Source organism: Vipera berus (genome assembly GCF_964194415.1).
Source record: "Vipera berus genome assembly, chromosome: 1".
In the NCBI taxonomy this organism is placed as follows: Eukaryota; Metazoa; Chordata; class Lepidosauria; order Squamata; family Viperidae; genus Vipera; species Vipera berus.
In genome coordinates, this window is record NC_138202.1 from 102413609 (window position 1) to 102437897 (window position 24289).

The 24289-nt window shown below is 39.6% G+C and overlaps 1 protein-coding gene across 1 annotated transcript; it reads right to left on the minus strand.

The window, feature by feature from the left end:
* Positions 1-1878: 1878 nt before the first annotated feature.
* PSMA1 (proteasome 20S subunit alpha 1) lies at positions 1879-12309 on the minus strand. The gene is made up of 10 exons (XM_081313133.1): positions 12146-12309; positions 10121-10165; positions 8676-8777; positions 6901-7004; positions 6289-6377; positions 5282-5352; positions 4561-4690; positions 4237-4316; positions 3572-3676; positions 1879-2211 (listed from the first exon to the last, which is right to left on the minus strand). The coding sequence occupies exons 1-10, from the start codon at positions 12146-12148 to the stop codon at positions 2155-2157; spliced, it is 786 nt and encodes a 261-aa protein (XP_081169259.1). The 5' UTR covers positions 12149-12309; the 3' UTR covers positions 1879-2154.
* Between the last annotated feature and the right edge of the window lie 11980 nt (positions 12310-24289).

The following is a 24289-nucleotide window of genomic DNA, read 5'->3' on the forward strand; positions in this document are numbered from 1 at the left end:
AGGGCGGGATATAAATGGGATTAAAAATGGGACTCCGTGGGTTAGGACACTGAGCTTGTTGATCAGAAGGTCGGCAGTTTGGTGGGTCGAATCCCGAGTGCCGCTAACAGAGTGAGCACCTGTTACTTATCCCAGCTTCTGCCAACCTAGCAGTTCGAATGCATGTAAAAATGGAAGTAGAAAAATAGGGACCACTACGGTGGAAAGGTAACAGCGTTCTGTGCGCCTTTGGTGTCTAGTCATGCCAGCCACATGACCACGGAGACGTCCTCGGACAAGCGCTGGCTCTTCGGCTTTGAAACGGAGATGAGCACCGGCCCCTAGAGTAGGAAACGACTAGCACGCATGTGCGGGGGAACCTTTACCTTTACCTAAAAAAAAAAATCACTCCCTTTTAACCCTAGGAAGCAGGCAAGACTAAATCACTTTTGAAAACACCACGAAAACTGCAGGCAGTTGTCAGGAATTGAATGGTTCAAAGGCTCAGGTGTGAATTCATTTGAAAGGTTATGGTATAAATTGTCTGAAGTCCTAAACTGAACTCTACTTTGTTCTTTGTTTCACAGCAGCCAAGGGTTCCATCAGGTATCACAGAAAGTGTTAAAAAAAGCTAAATTTCCAAATCCACAGAATTTACAAACTTTAATCCACTTTTTTACAGCAAGTTTTGAGATTGCTTTACCTCCACACCTCATGCTTGAAAGCTCTCCAACACTCCGATATCAGAATCAGAATAGAGCTGGAAGAGACCTTGGAGGTCATCTAGTCCAGCCCCCTGCTCAAGCAGGAGAACCTATACCATTTCAGACAAGTGGCTGTCCAGTCTCTTCTTAAAAACCTCCAGTGATGGAGCACTCACAACCTCTGAAGGCAAGCTGTTCCACTGGTTAATTGTCACGTTAGGAAGTTTCTCCTCAATTCCAGGTTGCTTCTCTCCTTGATTAGTTTCCATTCATTGTCTAGTCCTTTTCTCTAGACTGGCCATACCCAATTCTTGCAACCGTTCTTCGTATGTTTTAGTCTCCAGGCCTTTAATCATCTTAGTTGCTTTTCTTTGCACTTTTTCCAAAGTCTCAACATCTTTTTTCTAATATGGTGACCAAAACTGAATGCAGTATTACAGATGTAATAAGGCTTTATAAAGCAGTACAAATACTTTACATGATTTTGATTCTGTGCCTCTATTTATACAACCAAGGATTGTATTAGGGTTTTTTTTTGGCTGCTGCCACACATTGCTGACTCATGTTTAAGTGATTGTCCACTAAGACTACGAGGTCCCTCTCACAGTTATTATTTTTGAGCCAGGTTTCGCCTAATCTGTACTTGTACCTTTGGTTTTTCCTGTCCAGGTGTAAAACCTTGATTTTCTCCACATTAAATATCTTTTTGTTGGATAGGGCCCATTGTTCAAGTCTGTCAAGATCTTTTTGGATTCTGAGCTTGTCTTCTGAGATGCTGGCTATTCCAGCCAGCTTAGTGTCATCTGAAAATTTGATGAGATCCCCTTCTATTCCCTCATCTAAGTCATTTATAACTTAGTGGCTCTAAGATGAGCCACATTTTTTTATTTCCCTTTTTTATTCTTTGCCGGAAATAATTCTTGAAATTCAGAATATTGCAAGAGTTCGTCTCCCAATCAATTCTGCACATCCCTGGCAGAAATCTTTCTCTGTGAATTTCTTTAAATTAATTGGATCCCATTTTATACTTTCAACTGCTTTGAGTTACAAATAGATTACACGTTCTGATTTAACTTGGTATGAGATTCATAATGATATTTTAAAATACTGATATAGGTACAGGATCCCAAAAGCATGGGATCCAATAATATTGTATAGATTTTATTTAAGGAGTACAGAAAAGTCACAATTTTTCATAAAAGAAAAATTTATTTCAGAGATGTTTTTACAACATAAAAGCAACATGCTTTTTCATATAAAACAGTATTTCAGTCTTTTCTAGAAAATGACATCATTTCTTAATAGAAGTCAGTTATTTTTTTCTGTCAACATAAGGTGTTTTTTGTAATTCATTTTAAACACTGGTGTTTTATCACTACATTACGCCTTGAATTTTAAAGTTGTTACTACAATATAAATAATGCTCCTCGCACTATTTCCTCTGAAGTAACGCATACATTATGCAGTGCATTTAGTGCTCCATTGGTTCCTCAGGCTTTTCTGCTGTATCTTCAGCAGGCTGAGCATGCTTAAAAGAGTAAAAGAAATAAAGATAACCATCACTGTAAAAAAAAAACCCTAAGAAAATATTCTACAAATACACAGTGCCTCAATATTCAGTGTAACAAATAGGCTGAGAGATTTCCAATAATTCAATTTTTCTACTTTAAAAATTCAACAGTGGCAAAATTTGGTTTGATATACAGTATTTTAAAATGTTTTGTTCCTTTCACATATTTCATAAGACCAATCCCCAGAAAAACTGAATATTCACGTTTTCTACACGTTAACTGGCTCATACGTTCAGAGTTATTATTTGTAAGACATATATACATTTGAAATGCTTATATGTAGGGCATAAATATGTATAAAATAATCATTTGGTCTGTTAAGCAAAATGTCCAATTTTCTTAATATGCCAGTGGAGTGCATATATATGGAATGAAATCAAATCTCCCCCTTTTTTCTAAAAGTCTGCTTTGGGAATAAAGAGAAAGAAAAAGTGGGAAATGTGTTTGCATGATACTGGGAAGAATCCTTGAAACAGCAAGAGAGAAATACACTTTTTTGCAAAAATTAAAATCAAAAGCTTAATAGTCAGGTTAAAAAGACTTAAATAAAGGGTTTTTTTTTAGTGTCAAGTGAGTAAATACTACAATTATTATGAGGAGAGCAGGAGGCAGAATATCACACTCCAAAGGCGTTCTCTTAGGTCACCAGTCATCTAATATTGGAGGACAGGAGATTTAGAACAGAGTTCTGCAAACTTTTCCGGTTGGCAGCTGTGGAGGGGATGGTTTTGTGGGAGGGGCAGGTGTGCACGCATGTGCATTTGCCCGTTGCTCGCACGAGTGAGGCCAAGAGCACCCATGATGCTTGAGGCCCTGAGCACTGATGTGAGTGGGCCCACAAGCACCTGCAACACTAGTATGAGTGGGCGCACGAGCACCCACGACCCTTGTGCTAGTGGGGCTGCGAGCACTCATGCGAGTGGGGCCACAAGCGCCTGAGACACTCATGGTGACGTGAGCATTCACGTGGGGCTGCAAATGCCTGCAATGCTTGTACAAGTGGGGCAGCAAATGCCGTGACATTCATGGCGATGCTTGCATGAACAGGGCTGCAAATGCACGAGTGCGGCTGTGCGTGCGCACGCACACACATGTACTGGACAGCCACTTGTGGCCCAGTGGCTAATAGGCTGCAGCCTGGTAGTGGGCCGCGACCATAGGTCAGGGACCCCTGATCTAAAAAAAGTCCTCAGAACGGAAAGTCTCATAATGTGATCCAGCTACTGAGTTACAAGATTGAAAAAAAATACTGAGATAAGCATATATAGCAAAGAAAAAACAGCCTAATGAAACACTTACAAACTGTGATTTGCATACCTTTCTCTGTGGTCTTTCTTCCAGACCTTCCAGGAATGGTGCTACATCATCATCATCATAAATTGTAAACTCCATTTCTTTACCAACAATCCCAACAGAAACATTCTGTTAAATGACAATTATTTTAAAAAAAAGGAGAGGGGGGGAGAAATTCATTATCTTTCCCAAGAAAGTAATACAAAATATATATTATGTTGCAATTCAAAAGGGTAATAAGAATGCATTTTACTGAACTTGCTGAACCCATAATTGGACTGAATCATATTACTATTTCAATACATTGAGATGTTCCATGCATCAGAATTACTTTATATACACACTTGAAAATATACATTATTTCCCTACCAAAAAAGGATATCAAAGGCCCTATAGACTCATATAAAAACAATGCTTAAAGCATGTATTTAAAAATTGTATGATTACAAAAATGTATTATCAGGGACAGAGATTCTGTAAAGTATCAAGCTATATGTCCTAGAGCCAGGAGTTAATTTCTCAGATTAATGTTCAAAGCGCATCTCTCCATACTCTTATATGTGAATGCTTAATTATAAATTTGTGTTCTGCTTTACAAAAATACGTGTCACTTTTCCACAATGTTTATAACTACTATTAGCCGTATTTCAGACAGATAGAATTACAAGAAAAAAGGATCTCAGCCTTGCCTTAATAGTTAGATCTTGTTCAGCGGGAAGTGTCTCTCTCAGAGCACGCAGTCCATGCTTCACTAATTCATTCAGGTTACCTGCAAAATAACTACATTTATGACTAGTTCAGGAAAGCTATATCTTCTGGACTGAATGGGTTAAACACACTTTCATCATATTTCTGATAGCCAAGTAACTGTTCAGCAATGAACTAGATAGAGATAGATAGATAGATTAGATAGATAGATAGATAGATAGATAGATAGATAGATAGATAGATAGATAGATAGATAGATATAGATAGATAGATAGATAAAAAGAAAGAAAACATGCTGTACTTACAGTCAGAAAACTCAGTCATATGTCGTTCCAAATAAGTTCGAGCTGATTGGGATCGTGCACCAATGGACATTGCTTTGCAATCAAAATAATTTGCAGAAGGGCAAGTCTGGAAGATATGGGGACCCATATCCTGACAAATTAAAAGGACATTTTTTAATAATAAAAAAGGAGGAATCTATCAGACAGCTTACATACTGTGTTTCAATCTCACCATCCAAATTTTAAAAAAAATGCTTTCCGAGCTGTTTTACAGTGTAATTTACAATCCCTGGCTATTAGAGGCATTCAACACATTTCATTCTGAACTCTTTTAAGTGCAACCTTTCCAAAACTTCCCACTTCAAATGCAAAATTAGTTCAAGCATTTTTAAAACAGCTCCCTTCACGTCTGAAACAACAGTCTCCTTGAAAAAAACAACAAAGTTCTACAGAGCTTGATGTTCAAAAGCAGTCTGAAATATTACATAGCATTGTCTATACAGGCTTGAGTTGATGAGAACCTAATTCCTAAACATCTGAATAATATACTAGAACTGAAATGTATCTTGCAAGAAGTTCCAAATCCAAGTTTCTTATTCAATGTTTATAATTACTTACAAATTGTTTTATGACGCAGCATAAACTCTTTTTGCTGCAATTCTACTATGTTTACTCTAGGAAGGGAAATTCTCCAGAAAAACAACAACAACAACAACACGTCTCCCACAGTTGATGCACTTACATCGTAGCCTGCAATAAGAAGTCCCACACCATATGGTCTTCTGCCATAACGCTGCGTTGGTATCTGTGTTTCTTAAACAAGCTGAGGAATACATCTCAAAAAGCTGATTTACGCATTCATACTATTTTTATTAAAACTTTCATAAACACTCTTCAAGATGTAAAACATAACCCCCACCTCCATCCCCCAGTCAGGTTTTAAGATATAGGACACAAACGGAAAATAACAGCAAAAGTGATCATTCAAGCAGTGTTCCCCTCTTCTCAGAAAGCTGAAGTTCCATAAGAAAAAGACTGCCATTGGGTTTTATTCATAGAATTTAAAATAATCACCAGAACATTAAGTTAACCTCACCCCCAGTGTCATGTCCAATAAGCATCAAAAAATAAATCATGGGATTCTGATTAAACAAAATCCAAAATACTCAACAGGAATGTTCAACATCTGTTGTATTAACTATTATGGAAATCTTTGAAATGATAAGAGGCAACATTAAATTATTAAAAGTGATGAAATTTGATTCATGCAAATTATGTAATGTTCAAGTTAAATTTGTGGATGAGTCTGCCTGAATAGATGAATTTGATCTGAAATCCAGAAAATTCTCATTTTACCATTCAACTTTTATTTTTCTATTACATGGCTGTGATTTTCAATCAATTAGTAGATTTTTAGCATCAGTGAACAGTCCATAATTCCCTGTATTGCCTCACTTTCCTTAAAAGTAATAGTAATAGCCAGGGGTTTGATCCTGATCCGCTCAAGGTTGACTCAGCCTTCCATCCTTCCAAGATTGGTAAAATGAGGGCCCAGATTGTTGGGGGCCATATGCTGACATTTGTAAACCGCTTAGAGAGGCCTGTAAAGCACTGTGAAGCGGTATATAAGTCTAAGTGCCATTACTATTACACAATAAAACTAGCTGAATCCTTTGCAGTAAGATGATTGTCCAACAATAAATATATTGGCAACTGTGCTCAGTAATGATCACATATAAAAAAGGATACTGCTTCCAATCAGAGACACTAATCGAGATACTGGAAGAGGCCTGTCAAATACAAACCTGGAATCCAAACACTCCTGACGCATGAAATTGCTGCAGGAGTAAAACAGAATTTATTCCATCTGTAACTTCAGCACTTCTTAGATTTATTCAATAGAAATCTTGCTTGCATGGATATTACATTACTATTTGATTATAAAAGAGTTAGGACAGGCGAGGGGAATAAACTCATTTTGGCATGAAATTATTGGACGCTCCTTAGCAAGTATGTTCCATGTGTTTCGTTCTGCTCCTACAGCAGCAATTTCAATCGGGTCCACTCCCAGTATTTTCAGTAACTGTGTGGATGGAGCAGTGGAATTAATCCTTCCCACTGCTATTCTTATATACAGTCCTCACAAATGACTAAGAACAATTTTCATACGTATAGTTAAATTCAGCTGAGGTTTATTGGGAGACCTGGTTATGGTATGCAGCAACTGCACTAGACAAGGTAAAGAATGGAGAAACATGGATACAATCTCAGGAACTAAGGGCTTGAATCAGATACAAACCCACTCCGTGTAAAAAACAAGTCCTAATTCAATCAATCAAATAAATCAAATTCCAAATTTACCATAAGAGTCTTGCATCAGCAGTAAGTCCAGCAATGGAAATACCAATATGGTTGTCAACATACAAGATTTTTTTCTGATGAGCTGCCAGTTCAGACTGTGCCCTCTAAACAAAGACAGATATCCAAAGTAACAGTTGTGAACCATACACTGATAATATGACAAATTTGGGGGAGGGGGGGAGAGAAAGTATGCATTATTACTCACTATGTTAAACTAGAGAGTATAAAATCTGTAGTGACAAAAGCAAATGACACCACTTACATAATTTGCAAATCATTGCAGAAATTAACACTTTGTATATAATGTCATTTCAGAAAAACACACAAAATGACATTAATACAGTGGGAAGTTTATTCACTGGATCTAAAGCCCAGTCGTTTCACTGAATTAATAATAGTATTTTAAACAGTAAAGATTATTGAACTCTTGTTATTCCTTATGTAAACATAAGAAGCTTAATGCAATTATTTTATGATGACTTAAATGGCTTCTCATTTACTTCCAAAAACCTGCAAACCATCTCTGTATAGTGTAATTTTGAAGGAAATTTGGCATGGTCTAAAACACAGGTAAGGGATGCGGTGGCTCAGTGGGTTAGGACGCTGAGCTTGTCAATCAGAAGGTCGGCAGTTTGGCGGGTTGAATCCCGAGTGCCGCGTAGCAGAGCGAGCACCTGTTACTCGTCCCAGCTTCTGCCAACCTAGCAGTTCGAAAGCACGTAAAAATGCAAGTAGAAAAATAGGGACCACTATGGTGGGAAGGTAACAGCATTCCATGCGCCTTTGGTGTCTAGTCATGCCGGCCACATGACCACGGAGACATCCTAGGACAAGCGCTGGCTCTTCGGCTTTGAAATAGAGATGAGCACCGGCTCCTAGAGTTGGAAATGACTAGCATGCATGTGCGGGGAACCTTTACCTTAAAACACAAGTGTTAAACTCACCACGTGACGTGACTTTTTGCATTGCCGGCAATGGGGTGGGCAATGATGAAACCGGCCCGCAGGCCGACAGTTTGATACCCCTGGTCTAGAATGCAATGGAGCATTCTAGAAAACTTAAATTTTCTGTTCCCTAATCAATAAATTTAGTACATTCCTAATAGTGCAAGAATCAAAAGTGTTGCGTCTGTCTTTGCTCAGTAAGCTAACACTTGTAACTCCATCCCTAACCTCCTGTCCTACATGCCAGGCCTAGTAAGGATGCACCTATTGAGAACCCAAAAATAGTCCCTGCAGTAATATTCCACCATTGTTTTTTTTCTCCAAGAAAAACTATGTGGTCTTTACTGCTGGAAATGGAACCATTATCTATTATTTATAGCACATATAGCCTTACTGTAATAAAAATTTGCAATGCTCTCTGACTGCATTTACAATCAAATAACATACCTAATGTTTTTGCCACATGATCTCTCACTGGCTCCACAAAATTGCTTGGCTCTTTCCTATTTTATTCTAAAAATGTTCTTGTGTGTAGCATTTCATGTTTCCAAACTTTATAATAATTTATGTCTCACTTATCTCCCCACCTGGAACTAGGTAAACAAGAAGTACAATAATTAAATTATTATTGTATTTTCAAGCTGAATACTGTATTTAGAACAGACTTTCTCAGCTCTTGCCCCTACAAACCAAAAGTGATTACAATAATTTTTTTCTTGGCCAACAGGTACGTTTTCTAGATTTCAAAAAACTACTTCAAGATCGTGAATATTATGTTTTATGTATCACATATGCTTTAAAAAAACAAACTTGCTTTCCTCTTGAGTTTACCTTTAAGGCAACTAAAACAGCATGGGTTTTTGATTTTAGCCCCACAGTTGCAGATCCTTGTTTGACAGCCTCCATTGCATATTCTATTTGATGAATCCGACCCTAAAAAACAAAAGGTAACCTTATGAACATGCTGATGGTGCAAATTTGATGAGCCTCCTGGAATAATAAGAAAGGGAATAATGAATGCCTTTTATTCAGGAACTCACAGTATATATGTATATATGCTTGTGTGTGTGGCTTCATTGTCCTACTTTCATCCATAATAATTTCCTGAGGCAGGCTGGGCAGAGAGAGAGATGCTGGCTCCAAATTACCCTATGAGTTACAACTAATTAACACTTTGTTATTCTTGCTTCTTCAGTTGCAATGATTGCTTCCTTCAAACGTTATTTAACATCTTTAGTGAATAAAAATGTTCCATGATAGTTTTAAGACTAAACATTATGTTTATCGCAATTGCATTAAATCAGGACATTTGAGCACAAATTAGTAACAATCCCTGTGCACAGCATGCCCACTAAATTCCATAGTGCGGGAAATATCTTTATCAGACCAATAAAAAATGACACAGTATAGATAGAGCCTCTGAGTTTTCCAGAACGTATTCAGATGAAAGCAGGGAACAGGGAATAGAATTAATGTTTTGGTTTCTACATTATGCTTAGTCATAATGTGGTTTGTTTGGATTTGAATGTTATGTGCATCTTGCCAAGTATGGTTTAATTCAGGGGTCCCCAACCCCTGGTCCGCAGACCGGTACCAGACATGGCCTTTTAGGAACCAGGCCATGCAAACAAGCAAAGCGTCATCTGAGCATGTGCAGGATACAGATAGCATACGAAACATACTCCTCACTGCTGGTCTGGAAAAATTGTTTTCCCCAAAACCGGTCCCTGGCATCAAAAAGGTTGGGGGTCACTGGTTTAATCAACAAACCATGGTTTTCATAAACCTAGCTCAATCTGACATAATTTTAGTTATAACTTTATATAAAAGAATGTGAGTATAGCATTCTTACACTTAGATTCCCTCTAAGGCCACAACTATTCTAGTTGTCAAATTCTAATTATGCAGATATCCCTTATTGACCCTGAAATTAGGAAACAGCAGACTATAATGATTATCTTATTATTCACTAACTCAGTGGTCTCATACTCCTGGGCCTAGCATCACACAAGTAACAATAAGCAGGCTAAGCTGCATTTCCCATAGCTATTAGCACAGAAAATCCAGTTGAGAAAGGTATTTATGTATAAATCGCTCATGCAGGTTGTTACTATAATGAACACATTTCACATATGCAAATCTATTACTTTTGCTTTCAAAGTAAGTTTTAAATCTTACTTTGAAAATTAAATAAATCAAAGGATTTAAATCCTTTTATTATTCAACTGCTGAGAAAAGGAAACATACAAAAAAGAATAGAAAGAGAAAAATAATACCTGGGGACTCCATACAGTGACATCATTATCATATTGGTTGCGGAACTAAAGCGAACAAAAGAAATTGATTAATATGACTGCCATTAAAATAAGAAAAATTAAAACAAAATCTCATCTGTACTATGGATTATCATTTCTGTAACTGAAAAAAGTTTATGGAAATAGAACTTTGGTGTGACATTTAATAACTAATTTTCTTTTCAAGGTAGGGTTGAACAAAATTGTAGAGGTGTGCAGTATGCAGGTTCAAAACAAAAGATTCTTCAGATTCAGTGTGAAAATTCTCATACCTATTGGCAGCACCTTGCAATATCACAAAAAAGCACAGCTTCTTTACAATATTACCAATTAATATAGCGCGTATGTTAAGTCAAATTCAAACAACCTTCCAATTTGGGGAAATTGCACATCCTTACGAAACAGTATTTTTGGTTTGTTCAATACATGCAAGTATACCACTCATACTTATTAAACTTTATTAAGAAATTCAGGGGACAAAGCTTGACAAAGGAAAATAAAAGTTGGGTTGAAAAAAGCATCAAGAAGGAAATAGTAAGTGAACATTTACAATGTGGACATCTAACACAAGTCACTGTATTATAAATCAAGGCAAACATGGAAATGTTTGCTAAATTAATATCCAGCAATTCATTTCAAAAAATATGATTAGAAATAAGCCCATATTTCCAATTTTCATGTGGAGATCTACAAACTAAAACTGCTATAATCTAACTAGGTAAAAACAGTTTTGCTTTCAGTTTCAGTAAGAACAGTATTGCACATCTATTGACTGATGAAACAGGGATCAGAAAGAAAGAAAAGAAAAATATTTTTAACTACTACATCAATATCCCATTCCTATTCAGGTTTAGGCAAATGAAATTTACTTCTGATTATTTGTAGGACTGCAAGGTGAGAAATTAAAATATACTTTTAAGTTATATCCCTTTTTGAAATTGAGAAAAATCCACTCAACAATTGTTTTTAATGCAACAGACTTTATTAAGATACATCTCTGTAGCATATTATCTACAACGTGTAAACTATACTGCTCTTATATTCGTTGACACACGTTTATCTGCTGTGCTAGATTGGCTTTCTGTTCTCCGATTTTATTTTGTGACCCCACAAGGGCTCTACAAGGCATAGGATGCATAACTATTAGACGTGTAAAACTATAGATCCGGTCATCTGCCTTCGCTCCTCTCCGCAGCCAAATCCAGCAAAAGGCTGGAAAAGAAGAAATGCTGATTCATGCATGTGTATTCACATGTACGAAGTGGGGCGATCGTTGTTAGGAGGTACAACGATAGAGGTATAAAGGAGAAAATGGGGAGTCCCTTCCTTCAGCGGGCTCCTGACTTTAAAGAAACGTATACAAGAATAAAGGATACCCTATTTTGCATTGGTCTGAATATAGTGCGAAAGCACAACTATTTAGAAAGTCTTTCCCAGTGACTCAAGCGTCTCAATTTATTAAGGATACCGGTACATTAACAAGACCAGGGGTAGGCAACCTTGGCTCTTTTATGACTCGTGGACTTCAACTCCCAGAATTCCTCAGCCAGGAATGCCTGGCTGAGGAATTCTGGGAGTTGAAGTCCACAGGTCACAAAAGAGCCAAGGTTGCCTACCCCTGAACAAGGCAAAAAAAAAAAGGAAATGAATGCTTGTTTCAGTAGAAAAGTCTGCTGGGCTGCCCACGAGAAGGGCCGATGAGAATGCAAAAAATGGGAGTAGTAGGAGGGGGCCCCAAAGGACTGAACCACACGGAGCAGGAAACTCCAAGCACGGGACCCATGCAGACCACTCCTAGTGAGTAGAAGGTTTGCAAAATGGGTGGTGGTGGGGGAAATGGCAATAAAAACCAGGCAATCTGGGCCGCAAAGTCGCCACCGCCGGCAAGTGCTGAGTCACATCTATCGCCCCGGAGAACGAAAGCGTGGCGGCCTCTCCCTCCCCTGCCTCCGCGCTCGCCCAAACTTCCCCGCGCCCCGCCGCCCACCCCGGTGCTTCGCCTCTCACCATGTCGGCAGCGTTCGGACAGCAGCGCCGGCGCTTGACCAGAAAAGATGATAGAAAGCGACGGCGACCTCGGCAAGCGATAGGTTTGGACCGGGACACTTCCTTCCTTTTCCGCCAAGGCGGAGCAGCCGATTGCCGAGCTTCCCGATCCCAAACGCGCTTAAGCCGCCACCCGCTTCAGAAATCGCAGTTGGGCGTGGCCGAACTTGATTGCACATGCGCGTTGGGTTCTTGAGGAAACGAGGCGAGGTGGGAGCTGCGGAAGATTCTAACGGGGAGAGTGGAGCCCCGGTTTATAGCAGGGGCTCTTCAAAGTTGGCCCTTTTATGACCTGTGGACTTCAACTCCCAGAATTCCTCAGCCAGCAATGCCTGGCTGAGGAATTCTGGGAGTTGAAGTCCACAGGTCATAAAAGGGCCAACTTTGAAGAGCCCTGGTTTATAGTGTGGTATATAGGTTGTAGTATCTCCGGTGTAGTACGTAAGGGTAGTCATTTCGCCGTGTAGGGAAAGATGAAAGAGGTAACGCGACTTCTCCATGAGTAGGCCGCGCTGAGGATGGATTAGTTTGCATTTTACGTTACAAGGTGTAAAAAAAAAACCACTAAAATCCTACGTAGTTCAAGTTACGAAAAAGTTGGTGATTTCTCACACTTGGGCTTGTTACATGACTTAACAAACACTTACCGTTTTTGTCTCGGATTGACTTCTGGTGAAGTTTATCCCATTGTTTTGCACTATCTTTTTGGCGAGTTCCCTTTCATCTGTTGTTGCAGAACTGCTAATGCTTAAGCACAGACTTCTAGTAGGTCTAATTCTTTTCTCTCTAGAAACATATTTGTACTGAGCCCTTGAGCTACTCCTTTGTGTGTTTGTGTGTATTTCTCAATCTCCGCAGTTTTAAGATGTGTGGACTTCAACTCCCAGAATTCCCCAGCAATTCTGAGAGTTGAAATCCACACATCTTAAAGTTGCTAAGGTTGGGGGAAAAATGTTGTAAGGTATTCAGTCTGGGCAGAGGAGGCTGGCATAACCTCCCCCTGAATTTTTCCCCTGATGCAGCTCTCTCTGGATGGGGATTACTGAACATGAATACTTTTTGCCTGTATGTATGTCTCTGCGTATCCAAAGTTATATGATTTTTTTACAAAATTAAAAGTGTTGCAATGCACATACATGCAGGCAGAACAGCCAGTTGCAAAATTCTTTAAAACAATCTTTATAATGGCACTACTACAGGACAATGCTTTACAATTGCCTGGCATATAGGATGTTGCTGATTTGAAACCTTGCACTTTTTACTGTTTTCCATTCCTTGAAACTAACCTCCTTTCTCATTCTTTAAAATATAAATGCAAAAATGCATTCTTCCATCTCTTCTTCAAAGACATACACATATATATCTATATGTATAGTAGTTAATAGTTATTTCCCTCTAGGAGCAGAAAACCTTCACTTTGGCACAGAAGCAGGCTGTGTGGCTTTGGACCAAAATTCTCTCAAAGCCTGAGACCTCAGAAAACATCTATCAATTGCACTGGATCACATAGTAGATTAGAGTTCATAATCTTAATGGCCTTCATGTTGCAGTGGATTGGTGTTTTTTTTTTGCCTAGTTGGTACTGGCAACTGTCCATTGACTTTGCTTGTTGGAACTTAGCTGTGAAAGGTGCAAATGATGATCATGTGACCACAGGACATTGTCATGGCTGTAAATGCCTGCAAAGACATCTTGGTCATGTAACTGCAGAGTCATTGCAATTATTGTTAGTGGGGGGACCCTCATAAAGTTACTTTTTTCATTGAACTTCCAATAAGTTCAAACGGGCAGGACAATTGTTAAGTGAGGACTACCTGTATACAGTGGTGGGATTCAGCCAGTTACCACCAGTTTGGCAAAACCGGTAGCTAATTTTTTGGTTGCCCAGGCCAAGAATAGACTTCTGGAAGCAGCATCCACACAGAGAACCGGTTGTTCACATATTTGAATCCCATCACTGCCTGTACATACATGTCCTCATTTAATGACTACTTGGTCAGCACTTGAAGTTGCAGTGGTACTGAATGATGGTACTTATGACCAATCCTTGAAGTTCTGGATGTTGCAACACCCTGTGGTCATGTGATTGCAGTCTAGGAACTGATGAGCAGCCCAGATTTGTGATGGTTGCAGCATCTCCTGGTCACATAATTATGATTTGTGACCTTCTCTGCTGACTTCTGACAAACAAAGTCAATGGGGAAGCCTGCAGGTTGAAACTTGCAATCAGTGAAGTCAGTGCAGGGATTCAAATATGTGAACAACTGATTCTCTGTATGGATGCCACTTCCGAATGTCCATTCTGGGCCTGGGCAACAAAAACGTAGCTACTGGTTCTGCCAAAGTGCTGCAAACCAGCTGAATCCCACCACTGGGTGAAGTCCTCGCTTAACAAAGCCATGGTGCTTTGCTTAACAGTGGTAACTGAGGATTGCTAAAACAATGTGGTATGGTCATGTGATATCATGCTTTATGCCAATATACTTAATGATGGAATTTCTGATCCTAATTACCAATATTAAGTGAGAAATAGTTCTGTTTGTTTTTATTAATTTCTGCTGGCTTTCAAAACAGCAATATGCCAGGCAAGTACTGTAATCACCATGCTACACTGAGTTAAGATATTAGAAACTGTGTGACTTCAGCTTCTGGGGAAAAAACCAATGTGCCACCTGTTATTTTTGTATTTAATTGTGGAAGGAGTTTTGTTTTCCTGCATCTCACTTTGGGATGCAGACATAAAGTAAGATTGCCTTATCTCCAAAGCACACTAGATCAGATTGGGTGGATTCTGCATATTCCTATTCCATATCAGCTTCTGGAATTCCCATATCTTTAACAATATTCTTCCTTATCTTTTCCCACAAGCCATTTAACCTGATTGCTCAGAGCTATTTCCCTAAACATTGGAAAGAGGAATTCTGGTGAAGGAAATGATTTTGTTGCACTCTTTTTACTGCCAGCAAAAATAAGAGATTGAAACAGTGATTTGACTTTACAAAAAGTAGCTTGGAATCATCTTGAAAAACTAGGAATGCTATTTTCTTCTTGTCATCCCATATTTTCTACTACAAGGGATAACTGCCTTTATTATTATTTAAGCTGCTATTTTTGTGATGCCTTTGTTTAGTCTATATGCTCTTTCAGTCTTGTTCAGCAAATATTTTCTTTTATATCTTGTTTGCAAGTCCGTGTTTATCCAACCATTTCCCTTTAGTTGTCAAGCAACAAACACCCAAGCTATGTTCTTTGTAGCAATACCAGCCCAAGGAAGAACAGCAGATGGCCTAGCTGCTAAAACAAAGGGTTGCTTTCATTCTTAATTTTGTTTCCTGTGCTCTTTTCATTAAGGAACTCTGTAATGGAATACCTGACCTTTACAAAGATCAAAATGTAAATATTGTTCTTTACATGTTGGTCTTGAATGTTTGACTTTTAAAACGGTTGCTAAAGCCCTGCTCTGCTTAAAAACATATTCTCGTTACCAAGATGTGTCTATCCTTTTCATCTTCTCCTTCTTCCAACTTTTTAATATTTTCTTTTATTCATTACAGCATAGAGAAAGGAAACCTCTATTAGCTGGCATTTTGTGAACACATAATTCTATTCCTGGTTCAGACTAGGGATGTGCACGTACCAAACTGTTTACAGCCTACTGTGCACAACATACCTGTTTCTGGCGTTTTCTTCTGGGCACAACACAAAACACCATTTATTCTGGAAAGATATGAGTGAGGACAGGGAACCTGCAATCAGTGCAGGTTCGAGTCCCACCAGGCTCAAGGTTGACTCAGCCTTCCATCCTTCCGAGGTAGGTAAAATGAGGACCCAGATTGTTGGGGGCAATTAAGCTGACTTTGTAATAATGCCGCTTGGGGGTGTGTGTGAAAGCCCTAATAAGCAGGCATATACATAGAATGAAGGCTACTGCTAAGCTTGTAAGCCGCCCTGAGTCTTTGGAGAAGGGCGGGATATAAATGGAATTAAAAAAAAATGCTGAATATCAGAGGCAGGTGGACCAATGGAATATGCCACCCCAGCATCTAGGGAAGGGCAAGGAGAAGCACCAGTTTTATGTTGCTTAACCCATCTAGAGTTGCTTTTGTACCACTCAAATCAACTAAAGTGTTCTGCAATTGCCTGAAAAGTTCAGCAGAATTGCTGGAGCCTACTTAACTTTTCGGGATTCAATATTTTTCCCCCTATTCATGCATATTTGTGTATTTCACTTAATGGCCACAGCAATAAAGCTTATAACATCAAGTGCACTCACTTAGCAAGGGAAGCTTTGTTCGCAATTCTGGTTCTGAGCTGAGGATCACCTGTATTCCAAATAGTCCTGTCGTTCTAGAACAGGGGTCTTCAAACTTGGCCCTTTTATGACTTGTGGACTTCAGTTCCCAGAATTCCTCAGCCACCCTGGCTGAGGAATTCTGGGAGTTGAAGTCCACAAGTCATAAAAGGGCCAAGTTTGTAGACCTCTGTTTTAGAATACTATGAATGAAGGGACAGTCATATTATTCTGACAGAGAAAAATCACTATAAAAATAATTTCTAAATTGCTGTCGGTTTTATGAATTAAATGATTGAAATAGATAAAAAGTAGATTACAATAGTTTATTCATTAGAAAAATAAATTACATGCTCTGCACAACTGTAGGGAATGAAAGGATGTGTTAGACGAGCCCTGAACAACTCATGGTACTTTTATTGGAATTTATTGATGATAAACAATCATGGAAGTATAAATCATGTCATACAAAACTAAATCACCTTTTTATGACTAGAAACGTACACTTCAGGTGTTATGTAATCCATCTGTACTACTTTTAGCACTATACTGAAACTGATTTGGATTATTATTTTGACTAGCAATCTGATCTACATTGTGTTTATGTGTAAATTCTGAAAGCCACCTGGAGTCCTCCTTGTTTTGTGGGATACATTAATCACATAATAAATCACAAATGTAATTACTGTTGTTTCATAATGTAACAAAGAACCAAACAAGTCTAAGATCTGGACAGCATGGTTTCCCATGCATGAGTATTCAGGAAGCTATAAAAATTAATCTTTGTTTCAGAAATAGAGAATCTGTCTAAATGAGAGATGAGCACAACTCTTACAGAAAAAGGAAAAGGTGATAAGAATTGCAAACCCCTCCCAAACCTGAATGTACTGTATCATACATTCATGGAATCAGTTGGATCATTAGATGGCAAAGAAAGGGATGCTTAAATATAATGATTCAAGAGAAACTGCCTATTTTATATATCTCTTTATTGCAAAAGATGTAAGGCAGATATTTGACTTTCTCACAGATTTTAGGACATCTTTAGAGTCTTCACAGTGATTAAATAATTTGATTGTGATGGCTCTACCTGAGAATCCTTAAAGAACTCAGATGTGAAATTATTGCCCTCTTAGCAAAAATGTATAAATTTCAAGTCAGGCCCAATCAAAATATGATACCAACTTTGAAAGCGAGAGATCCAGGAAAGCATAGAGTAATCAAAAATCACTTAAGCACATAGAGGAATAAGATTTGCTGAAGGAAATCAATACAGATTCTGCAAAGATAAATGCTGCCTCATCAATGCTGCATTTTGAAAAACAAGTTTGGCACAGCTTATTAAGTAAGGGCAAACACTGGTCACAGGATTATGAACTTGACTAGGGATTTATTCACTGGTTAAAAACAGATATAAACTGTCAACTTTCAATTTAAAGAGCCTCTTTAAAATGGTCAGCCAAATGACAAGTATGCTTCAGTTTAAGTAAGTGTAAAGTGATGCATACTGGAGCACCAAATTCTAACTTCCTGTTTGGCATGTAAATAAAGCTATTTTTGCTGCTGCAGAATCTGTGCAGCTCAGGAAAGGCAATGATCTTTGCTCTTTATTCTCACTGCCTTGGTTTTCAGAGTTGCTTTTAACCCCTTGGGAAGTCCTAGGAAATGTGTGCCATGCGAGCACACCCTTCTTGTATCAGTTCTTGGTTGATAAGACTACCTGTCCTATTTGCTATGCCTTATAAGGAAAAAAGAGGCCAAAGAGTATAAACTTAGCGTCATAACCATAAAAAAAACATAACTCAAGTCAGATAATAAATAGGAAAAAAACAGGTGCTCGTGTTCAGATATCTGGGAGTGGTCTTCCATGCTTAGAGTCTTCCAGAAATATATTATTCAAGGAGCCTTAAAGTTCTCAACAAAGTATCATTCTATTCCATCAAGAGATTCTTCTACTTCAAAGGAAAGAAAGAAATAGCAGCAACTCACTCAACTTTTATACAGAGCCCAGGTAGCACTTTATATTAAAAAAAATGCAGTCAACTTTATACAAACAAGCCTTTTAAGGTCCATACTTGCGGCCCCGAGGGACATCTCTAGTGACCTGAGTCTTGAAATGGGAGTGACCAAATTAGTACCAAGAGTATGACATTTAGTCTTGATAAGTTGGCTTAAGATTAGTCTTTCCTAATGACCTGGTTATGCTAATATTTTTGGATAAGCACCCATCAACATGATTATCACAGTAGACCAGAAACTGTGGGGCCATGAGCTGGCCACAGATTCACTCTTAGCTTTTGACCTTAACCAGGTAAAAAAGACAAAACATTGAGGATTTGTTGTTTGGCTGGCATGCATATTTGTTGTATGATAAGAAGGTAGACAATGTGTTTAGAGTGCATAATTTAAGACAGGCATTGCTGAGAGTCTGGAAGAAGTATAGACATAAGTTAGATTGCAAGATACCACTGTGGGCAATTCCGAAACACGCAATAGAAAATATACATGCTGGTTTCAAACATGATGTGACTATGTACAAGGAGATTCTAAGTTTGGAAAGAAATGTCTGGTGTTTGAAATCATATAGCCTCTTGCGAGAAGAGAAGGTTGTTCAAAACTGGTTTCAATATACTCAGTTACGGGCCAGGTGGAAAGAAGATCAGAAAAATGGTTTTACAATGACTGATGAAAATTTGATAAAGCAAATTAGAAATCAGGGACCAGCACATATTAAACGGATATATCTTGCGTTGATAGAGATTGATTCGGAAACAGAACTTGTTAAGGATTGTATGATAAAATGGGCCCAAAACATCCAGGAAGTTATCACGATGGACACGTGGGAAAAGATTTGGGTGAGGAACGTAAAATTTACACAAGCTCAAAATCTAAGAGAGAATTTTTACAAAATGTTTTATAGATGGCATCTAGATCCTAAAAAGCTTGCAAGTATGTATCCGAATTATCAGCCTAAATGTTGGAGGTGTGGTGATGAAGACGCAACATATTTTCACATATGGTGGACTTGTAAAAAGGTTAGGGCTTTTTGGATAAAAGTCTGGTGGAACATGCAGAAGATTTTTAAACAGAGGATAAAGTTTTGTCCGCAACTTTTTTTGTTGGGAATAATTACAGATGCTACAGTTGTGGACACTAAGTTGATGTTGAATTTTATTACGGCAGCAAGACTTTTGATAGGTCAGTATTGGAAGAAAGAGGAACTGCCGACCATAGAAGAGTGGACTTTAAAGGTTTCCGACCTGGCAGAGATGGCGAAGATTTCGGCTTATTTGAAAGATCACTCGCAAGAACGCTATATTATGGAATGGAGAAAATGGATTGAGTTTATCCAGAACAAGTATAGGGTTAAGAAGTTTTATGTAGCATTTGAATAAGTCTTCTTTCTTTCTTTCTTTTTTTTTATTTTAGTTTCTTTATATATATTTAATATTACTAAGGTTTGTTTTATCCTATATAAGCTAGAGAGTGATGGATCTTAGAGTTTATAGTTGTTAGTATGTGGTTGTTTATGATTGTTTTTTTTTATATATACCTTGTATTTAGCTCTGGGAAGTCGGGGGGGAGGGGGGGAGGGGGGAGAGGTAGGGGGGGAGGGAGAAGGGAGGGGGAGGGGGGGTTTAAAGAAAAATTGTATGTTAAAACTTTTCAATAAAAAAAACAAACATTGAGGATCGTACTTGAGCTAGCACCTTTTCCCAATATATCACAACCCTAATCGTAAAAGGCTGCTCACAACTTGCAAGTTATCTAAATATGCTGACCTTTCCCAAGCTGAGGACGGATTTCTTCAGAGCCAAACAATGAGTAGAGTAGAGTAGAGTAGAGTATAGAGTAGAAATAGAATAGAATAGAATAGAATAGAATAGAATAGAATAGAATAGAATAGAATAGAATAGAATAGAATAGAATAGAATAGAATAGAATAGAATAGGAAGGGACCTTGGAGGTCCAGCCCCCTGCTCAGGTAGGAAACAAATGGTTGTCCAATCTCTTCTTAAAAACTTCCAGTGTTGGAGCATTCACCGCTTCTGGAGGCAGGTTGTTCCACTGATTAACTGTTCTAATTGTCAGGAAATTTCTCTTTAGTTCTAGGTTGCTTCTCTCCTTGATTAGTTTCCATCTATTGCTTCTTGTCCTGCCTTCAGGTGCTTTGGAGAATAGCTTGACTCCCTCTTCTTTGTGGCAACCTCTGAGATAGTGGAACACTGCTATCAACATTGGAACTATTACAAGGCTGATGTCAACGCTATGACAATGGATATCATTGCTCTGACAACTGAGAATCAGCAGACATTTTTACTTTTGCTTCTAATGTGGAAGAATTCTTGCCTTCAAGTTCTTTAAACAGTTTCATCTATCGGAACCACGACAGCCAATTTACCAAAACCCCATTAATAGAATGTACCTGTCTTTGTGATTCTGAAGACATAGAAACTATCCAATATGTGCTGTTCTACTATAATTCTTATCTCGCTCTGTGTAGGGGTAATGTGTTCTCCCTGGAAGAACTGAATACCATGTCAATCTTCTTAGATTTCTACTATGTTAATACCCACACAATAGCCAAATTTTGTGTGGCTACAATGAAAATGCAGGAACTCTTAGTGCAAATGTGATAAATGTTTCAGCCATAACTATTTTTATTAATTTTAAATTTTTATTAATATTAATGATGATTATATCCATTCAGTCATGTCCGACTCTTGGCGATTCTATGTGCCAGGTATCTCCACATTTTCTGATTTTGCACTACTTCTTTGAGTTTTTCTATCTTCTGGCTGATGTTAGCTGTGATGGTTTATTAATATTAATTAATTTTTATCTCTTTTTTAGTAATTCTATACTGGTAAAAACTCGTGTGTCTATAACCTTTAACGGGGTGAAAGAGTGCATCACAGAGCAAAACCTTTTCAACCAAGGTATCTCAAATGTGTTAATGTATCCGAAATCCTGGGCCCATGACTCCTATGAAACTGAAATTTGGCAAATCTCATAAAACATTTTATGACATAAAAATTATCATAAAGCATTTTGTGACAAAATGTCATAAAACATTTCCTGTGGTCAACTCCTGAAGTTCTACTGTGCTACATGGTTCAACATAGGTTACTTTCAAGGCAGTTACATCTCCAAACTACTAAAACTACGATTTCTATATTTTCTTTTTTTAACTGGATGAACAATGCATTATAGGGCAACAATTTTTAAACAAAAAGTATCTCAAATGGGTTAACTTAGGGGTTCCGAACCCTTGGTCTGTGGACCAGTACCGGTCTGTGGCATGCCAGCAACCGGTCCACACAAGCAAAGCCCCACCCATAGGATGCAGGCAACATACAAAACCACACACTCTCCAATCCACGGAAAAACCTTTCTCCACGGAACTGGTCCCTGGTGCCCAAAAGGTTGGGAACCTTTGGGTTAACTGACAGAATGCATTCAAACTCTGGAACCTATAATTTTTGTGGAATTAAAATTTGGCAAATTTTATAAAACATTTTACAATTTTAAAATTATCATAAAACATTTTATGACATAATACAGGATGTCATAAAATGTTTCCTATCCTGCTACTTGATTATGCTATACCACGGGTCGGCAACCCACGGCTCCGGAGCCGCATGCAGCTCTTTGAGCCGTCTCCTGCAGCTCCCACCCGCCCGGTGTGCGCGCACCTATTCGAACAGGCAGTGGTGCGCGCGCACCTCTCCAAATGGAGAGTGGCACCGCCCATTTGGAGAGGTGCGCGCGCACCTCTCCGAATGGGTGGAGGTGCGCGTGCACCTCCCCAAACCTTTGGAGAGGTGCGCGTGCACCTCCACGCGAACGGGCAGCAGCGCCACTTAGGAAAGCTGTCGCGGCACGTTTGCAGGCTGCCGAAAGCGGCAGCTCTGCAAACGGGCTGCGGCAGCTTTCCCAACAAGCGGCGCCGCTGCCCATTCCGAGAGGTGCGCGCGCACCTCCCCAAACCTTTGGAGAGGTGCGCGCGCACCTCCGCGCGAACGGGCAGTGGCACCGCTCTTTGGGAAAGCTGTCACGGCACGTTTGCAGGCTGCCGAAGGTGGTATCTCTGCAAACGGGCCGTCGCCGTCGCGCAACCGGGAACCGGTTCCATCACACATAAAAAAATGGCGACCGTGCGCGTCCACGCATGCGCAAGAAAAACCCGTTTTGCACATGCGCAAAATGTTTTTTTCGCATGCGCGTGCATGGACGCACACACACGGCTCCCACTTTTTTTTATGTGTGATGGGTTCCCAGTGGCTCTTTTCCTTTTTCAGGTTGCCGACCCCTGTGCTATACAATTCACCAAGGACTGTTTTCAAGGTAAGATACATTGTATATCTCTGAATCTATTCCAACTTTTCCAGTAAAGGCAATACATTAGAAGTTCTTTCATTGTTCAAGGCTTTGAGAAATCTGGTGAGGAAATATTTCTGAAAGGAAATCATAATAGGTCAATAAAATGAGGATCCAAATTGTTGGGGGCCATATGCTGACTCTGTAAGCCGCTTAGAGAGGGCTGTAAAGCACTATGAAGTGGTATGTAAGTCTAAGTGCTATTGCTATAATGGGTCATGGGTTATCTAGTATACTATTATAGCTGTCATGTCTGTAACTTTAACTGGACAAAACAATGCATCATAGAGCAAATCCTTTTCAACCAAGGTACTTCAAATGGGCTAACTTGCAGAATGTGTCTGAAATCCAGAGGCCATGACTCCCATGGAATTGAAATTAGGCAAATTTTAGAAAATATATTATAACATAATACAGAATGTCATAAAATATGTCCTCTGGTCATATTTGACCGTACTGAACTGTACTGTACTGAACAGTTCAAAATGGATTATTTTTAAGGCAGATAACATCTATGAATATCTCCCTGAATTGTTAAGAACTTTACCAGTGCATTAGAACAGGGCTTTTCAACCAGTGGTACACTGGCATCTGGCAGGTGGTACACAGCACTGCCTAGCCAAGCGTAGCGGGGGAAGGGAATGAGCCAAAGCGGTGCAACGCAGGACTTACCGTGAGAGAGTCCCCAGGAGCTGCAGGGCTGCTGGGGCAAGACGAAGGCCCCAGGATTGGCACTTCCGGCACACCTAGAAGAGAAAGGAGGAGGGGGCGGAGACAGGAGAGGCTATAAAAGGAGGCAGCTTTGGCGGGAGAGGGAGAGAGAAAAAAGACGCAGCCTTGGGAGGAGGCGGAGTCAGCTGGAGCTGCACCGAAGGAAAAAGAAGGAGGAGGGGAGAGAGGAGAGGAGATCAAACAGGCCAGCTGGGAGAATCTACAACTTTGTGGCAGCCATCTGTGCCAGGCGCGCACACAGATGGCAGTGAAAAACAGGCAAAGAAACGCAGCTGGGGAGGCGTCACCTTCCATGAGGAATGAAGAAAGGCACCATTGGCTGGAGGTTTGGCATGGAGGGAGGGAGGGAGGAAGGAAGGAGGGAGGGAGATTGGAATGAGAGGGAGAGAGGGTCTGAGAGAAGTCCTGCCTTAGCACTTGGCCACCAGCAGCCCTGCTGCCCATGCCCTGCCCCCTCCTCCTGGCCTCTCCTGGTGGTCTTCCATCCTATTGCTGAGGATGCTTTGGTTACAAAACTGGGTCTCCTCACATGGAGAGGGAGAGGGCCTCCTTCTGACCCATGCACTTTGCCTTCCTGCACCTACCATGAGCAACCTGGCCAAGGAGAGTGAGCACAGCAGCAGCAGCAGCAGCCTCGAGGAGGTAAGCGTAGCTGGGTGCCTCTCAGGCAAGTGGGGCTGGACTGGGTTGGGCTGTGGGGT